This window comes from Capricornis sumatraensis, chromosome 9, assembly GCF_032405125.1.
Source record: "Capricornis sumatraensis isolate serow.1 chromosome 9, serow.2, whole genome shotgun sequence".
Taxonomy (NCBI): domain Eukaryota; kingdom Metazoa; phylum Chordata; class Mammalia; order Artiodactyla; family Bovidae; genus Capricornis; species Capricornis sumatraensis.
In genome coordinates, this window is record NC_091077.1 from 37232010 (window position 1) to 37238009 (window position 6000).

General features: G+C 46.8%; 1 protein-coding gene across 3 annotated transcripts in view; it reads left to right on the forward strand.

Moving 5' to 3' along the window:
- Positions 1–4424, forward strand: part of SEMA6A (semaphorin 6A) — a 128308-nt gene extending 123884 nt beyond the window's left edge. For all 3 annotated transcript variants that reach the window (XM_068979765.1, XM_068979766.1, XM_068979767.1), the window contains one exon: positions 2849–4424. In XM_068979765.1, the coding sequence (XP_068835866.1) occupies positions 2849–4053 (1205 nt within the window). In that variant the 3' untranslated portion in view covers positions 4054–4424. The remainder of the gene's footprint in view (positions 1–2848) is intronic.
- The last annotated feature ends 1576 nt before the right edge of the window (positions 4425–6000 follow it).

The following is a 6000-nucleotide window of genomic DNA, read 5'->3' on the forward strand; positions in this document are numbered from 1 at the left end:
TGGTGTGTTCAAGTCTTCACAATGACCATCTGTACAAAGCTGATTTAATCATTTCCACAGATGCTGCTTTGCCCTTTTCTTATGATATAATCAGAAAGCTTAAAGTTTGGAAGGCATCTTCCAAAAATAACTTTTCACGTCTTATCTTCTTGACTTTGCTTTCAACTTAATCTCTGATCTGTTTCTAACTTTGGACATGGGGTTTCTGAATTTGCACAAGCAGAGGAGGGAAGCCACCTGTTTCAAGGTAGCTATCTCAAAGCCCAAGAAATGCAGAAAGGTTTTTAAAGACACTATTTACATAACAAAATGAGCCAAGGAAAGCTGTCTGAGACTATTTTTCTCAAAGGTCAGACCCTGCTTGATTTGTTAACAACCAAACACCTGAACTCAAATATCATGCACTAAGAGTTTTTCCCAGTGAAAGAGCAAAGGGGGTTCAAGAGACTCGGATAGTTAAGGACCTTCAGACATGAAAGACTATTTGGGAACTAAAAGCAAAGGTAAGACGCAATGTATATACTTTAAAATTTTGCAGTTTTCCCAGTTAAACAATAAATGAAACAAATGGATTGCTCTAGCCTTCTGTGATCCTCTTAAACTGAGATGTTAAGTTAAACTGTAAATTGACAGTCAATTGTAGATCACTACCTATCACAAGTATGAATTTATTGGGAAGCCCCCATAAATACAGTTGCCAGAAGGGACCCAAGAAATGCCCACTGCTATGAAACAATCTACCTAATATCTATATTGGGTGGGGCCTAGCCTGTGTTACACCCCACTGACATCACCAAGTCAATAAGTGAAATTAAGCCCATTTTATTCACAGGTGTGCATTTCTGTGCCATCATATGTAGGTGGTTAAAAATGATGTTCAGTAGAACACCATGCAAAACCAAAGTTGAAAGAAAATTGGTTGCTATTACAAGGAAGAAATTCTCATTAGCACACTTCCTTAGTATTAAAACATATTTGGATGCAAGACACCCCACTGTTTGGGGAGCTCCACAACCTAAAAAGGTGTGAGTTTTAGCTGAATTTCCTGCTGGTTTTTTGCCTCTCCGTTTCTACCCTTTAAAAGTTCATGAAGATAAATCGTGAAATATTTGACAAGTGTCACATTTGGAAATTAGTCAGTGTCTGACCGGTATTTTCCCTGGTTGAGTTTCCTCCCTTGCCCTTCAACACCAAGAGCATTTGTTTAATCACAGAATCTTTGTTTCTCAAGAGATATTTGCTGTTTCTATAATATTTATTCCCCTACCTGCAGCTGCAATCCTTTGTCACAGGACAGTCATTTCCCCAGCAACCAACTGTGATGTCACGACTGAGGGGATGAGGAAGTACACAAAGAAAAGAGAAAGAGAATGCTTTCTTCTCCAGGCTGAGTTTTCTGAGTTTTAAAACCATCGCTTCACCAATCAAAATATTTTAACAGAAAAACTTCATGACAAAGCTGCATTTCCTCAGGGTCTCAGGTGTCACACACAAAGCATTTCCGTGTAAGGGTTGTGTGTTGTGGGTTTGGGAAAGGGTAGAGATTTTTATTTCATTTTATTCTCATTCTGTACTACTGATATCTGCCAGTAAAATACATTAAACATATTCCAGAAAGAGTTGATTTAGTTGATGAAAAATGTGTCTCCTGAGACCAGAGAAGGTACATTTTCTGTCTTACTATCATTTCCATAATAGGAACAATGTTTACATTTCCTCAGCCCATGTTAGAGCCTCTAATGTATTCATGTTCTTTCACTCTCCAGAGGCAGGAATTGAGGTATTTGAGATTTTATTTTTTTCAGCTACTGCATCAAGCACTTAAGATCTGACAATTGTGATGTGTATTCTCACTTGGCATTAAAAAATAAAAGCCTCAGTGTTTGCATTTGATTAGAGTCTCTCAGCTTGGTGGCTGATTAAGCAGGAACAGGGAAAGCCACTTTCTTCAGAAACACAGCATCTTGGTTAATGTAGTGTAAGATTATTGACGGGCAGAGTCACATAATTTTTATTAAATTGAAGAGATTAGCTCTGCTGAAGAATCTCACCGTGACAGCAAACTCAAGCTGTAATAATGAGACCTGACATTTCTCAAACCCACTACAGGACCCCAAATGGTCCTACTTTGAAATATTCTTTCAGCTCAAGTAGAGGAAGAGCTTCATTCAAATATTCAGCCTATTTACCTAAAATTGAGTTTTTTTACATGGGTTTGTTTGTTTTTGGAGAAGTGATGCAAAATCAGCATAAACATTTGTAATCTATGGGCTTTAGCTACTCTCTTTCATTATAAGTGATACCCACTGTCTTTCTCCCTGTTGCTTGAAATGCTAACCTAGCTGTTCTCCAGACAGAGGCCATGAGGCTCACCAGGAAGTAAGTCACCAGCAAATTCCCTGGAAGCCTGGAGCAGTGTGCCATTTGTTCATTTAACATGCATAAAAGTATTGCCTATTTCCCCAGACTCAAAATACCTCACTGGCACTTTTATGATGGGGAAGATTGAAAAAAAGATGAAAAGGGAAAGAGGATTAGATTTTGGAAAGGAAAAAACCGCCATATTCCATGGACTGAACCAACTTAGAAAGAGCCCATTACTTGAAAAGAGGGGAATGCACCTTTTCAAAACACAGAGAAGACAATAAGGGAAGTCTATTTACATCCTGGGGGGTGGGGGGGGGGAGGATTAATGAGTTAATGTTTGGCAAGAGGGAGCCTCAAAGACAAGTTCTGCAGAGGTGCCATTGTCACTTATTAGTTATTAATTAACAGGGTGAATGCCAAACAAAGTTAATCCTCGGGGTGTGCTCTCATTTCTTCACACCATATGCGATGTCTTTTGCAGGAGTGATTCGGGAGAGCTATCTCAAAGGCCACGACCAGCTCGTTCCTGTCACCCTCCTGGCCATCGCGGTCATTCTGGCTTTTGTCATGGGGGCCGTGTTCTCGGGCATCATCGTCTACTGCGTCTGCGATCACCGGCGCAAAGACGTGTCCTCCGTGCAGCGCAAGGAGAAGGAGCTCACCCACTCGCGCCGCGGCTCCATGAGCAGCGTCACCAAGCTCAGCGGCCTCTTCGGGGACACCCAGTCCAAAGACCCCAAGCCAGAGGCCATCCTCACGCCACTCATGCACAACGGCAAGCTCTCCACCCCCAGCAACACAGCCAAGATGCTCATCAAGGCCGATCAGCACCACCTGGACCTGGCCGCCCTGCCCACCCCGGAGTCCACGCCAACGCTGCAGCAGAAACGCAAGCCCAGCCGCGGCAGCCGCGAGTGGGAACGGAATCAGAACCTTATCAACGCGTGCACCAAGGACATGCCCCCCATGGGCTCCCCGGTGATCCCCACTGACCTGCCCCTGCGGGCCTCCCCCAGCCACATCCCCAGCGTGGTCGTGCTGCCCACCACACGGCAGGGCTACCAGCACGAGTACGTGGACCAGCCCAAAATGAGCGAGGTGGCGCAGATGGCGCTGGAGGACCAGGCGGCCACCCTGGAGTATAAGACCATCAAGGAACATCTCAGCAGCAAGAGTCCCAACCACGGGGTGAACCTGGTGGAGAACCTGGACAGCCTGCCCCCCAAAGTCCCCCAGCGGGAGGCCTCCCTGGGCCCTCCCGGAGCCTCCCTGTCGCAGAACGGCCTGAGCAAGCGGCTGGAGATGCGTCCCTCCTCGTCCTACGGGTTGGACTATAAGAGGAGCTACCCCACGAACTCGCTTACCAGAAGCCATCAGGCCGCCACCCTCAAAAGAAACAATACTAACTCCTCCAATTCCTCCCACCTCTCCAGGAACCAGAGCTTTGGCCGGGGAGACAACCCGCCCCCCGCCCCACAGAGGGTGGACTCCATCCAGGCGCACAGCTCGCCGCAGCCCTCAGGCCAGGCCGTGACTGTGTCGAGGCAGCCCAGCCTCAACAGCGCCTACAACTCACTGACCCGGGCGGGGCTGAAGCGCACGCCCTCGCTAAAGCCGGACGTGCCCCCCAAACCCTCCTTTGCCCCTCTTTCCACATCCATGAAGCCCAACGACGCGTGTACATAATCCCCGGGGTGGGGAGGGGGCAGGTGTCGAACCAGCAGGAAAAGGCGAGGCGCCCGCCCGCTCAGCTCGGCAAGGTTCTCCACGGCTGAGTACCCACCCGACCAAGACGGCCGCGGCGGCGCCCGGGACTCTGAGTCCCTCCCTGGGACGCAGCGCGGGGAAGGGACTGTCGACAATTGGGCCGTGCGGTTCGGTGAAGGTTCGCGACGCGACGCGGGACTCACCTCCATTTCTCTTCCTTCGCTCTTCCCCCACGCCCTGCAACAGGTTGGACTCACGAAAGACTGCAATCAGCATCACAAACATGAGCCAAAAGCACACATACCCGCCCCTCCACCCACGCCTACCGAGTGCGCCTGCGCGCGCGCATGCGCGCGCGAACACACACACACACACACACACACACACACACACACACACACACACACACACACACACACACACACACACACACACACACACACACACACACACACACACACACACACACACACACACACACACACACACACACACACACACACACACACACACACACACACACACACGTGGATAGCAACGGCAACATCCTGTCCATGACTGCACGGGGCGCTGCCCAACTGGGCTAGCATTCCCACCTGCAAAACACATTTTTTAAAAAATGAGAATTAAAAAGACAAAAAAAAAAAGAATTCATTGATAATTCTAACTCAGACTGTAACAATGGCAGAAGTTTACTATGCGCAGATACTGTGAAATGCCCACCAGTTACAGCTTTCTGTTATAACAGATGAATGCCATGCTGGGCAACTATGTCATAGATTTCTGCTCCTCTCTTTTAATGAAATAACGTGACCGTTAACGCAAATAACTCTTTATTTATTGTTCACTTTTTTTTTTCCATAAGGAAAGGACTCTTCCACATACCATCCTCTGAACAGCTCTTCAGAAAGCCCCCTTGATAGTTAAAACTATTTAACGTGAAATCCATTAACTGGAATAATTGAGTTTCTTTATTTTTACAATAAATTCACTGAGTAAATAAGTCGGAGCTGGAATTCTGAGCTTTGTGTTTGGACTGTCTGATCTCTAGCTAAAGAAAAAACACTTTAAGAGGGGAATATTTATTTAAATCTACCAGCTTAATTTTCTGGTCAGGTCCCTGGCCTATAACAGGCAAAAGAATATTTTGTTTAAAAGTCCTTCCAGATCCTAACTTCTAAAGCAACCAGGAGAGGAACTTTGAGAATGGCACCTCGTGTCCCATTGCTGCCAACATAGCTTTGTCAAGGGTTCCTACTTTCTGTGAAGGCACCAGCCTGTGAAACACCATCTCATTTCACCTTGCATGTGAGACAGCAAACAAAATCTACCAATGGTGTGAACTAATTAATATGCTGGCTGCTACCTTGCATAAATTAATGGTTTGATCACACAGGTTTTTCGTGGGGTTACATCTGTGAATAGCCTGTTTTCCACATGTAAATTTGTGCCTTACACCCTGAGTTGTGTATACTTGTAAACTGTCATTCTGATAATCTTTTCCCTCTTTTGAATAAATGCAGATATTTATTTGATCCTCCCTCCCCCCACCCCCACTGCAGTCCTCTGGAAGATTAGCATCCAGCTGAGAGGAGGAGGATGCAGTAGTGATGGTTACAGGAGAGCCAGGTGGCACTGCAGCCCGATTCACACTTCCATCTAGTGGTGCCAACCCCAACCACCCCTTGGCCATGCTGCCAAGCATGGATCCCAGTATTGTGGGTGGCAAATCCTCTTTCTTCCTCCAGAGCTCCCTGCTTCCCTTGTATTCTCAGATCATTTCAACATGATGATGTCCTCATTAGCCAGCAGAAAAGGGACTAATGTCCCAGTCCTCATTTCTGCTGTGTCCACTGCCAGGAGAACATGCTGTGTAAGGCTGGGCAGGCACCTGGGGGTAGTCTCCAAGCCATGTGCTAGGCACAC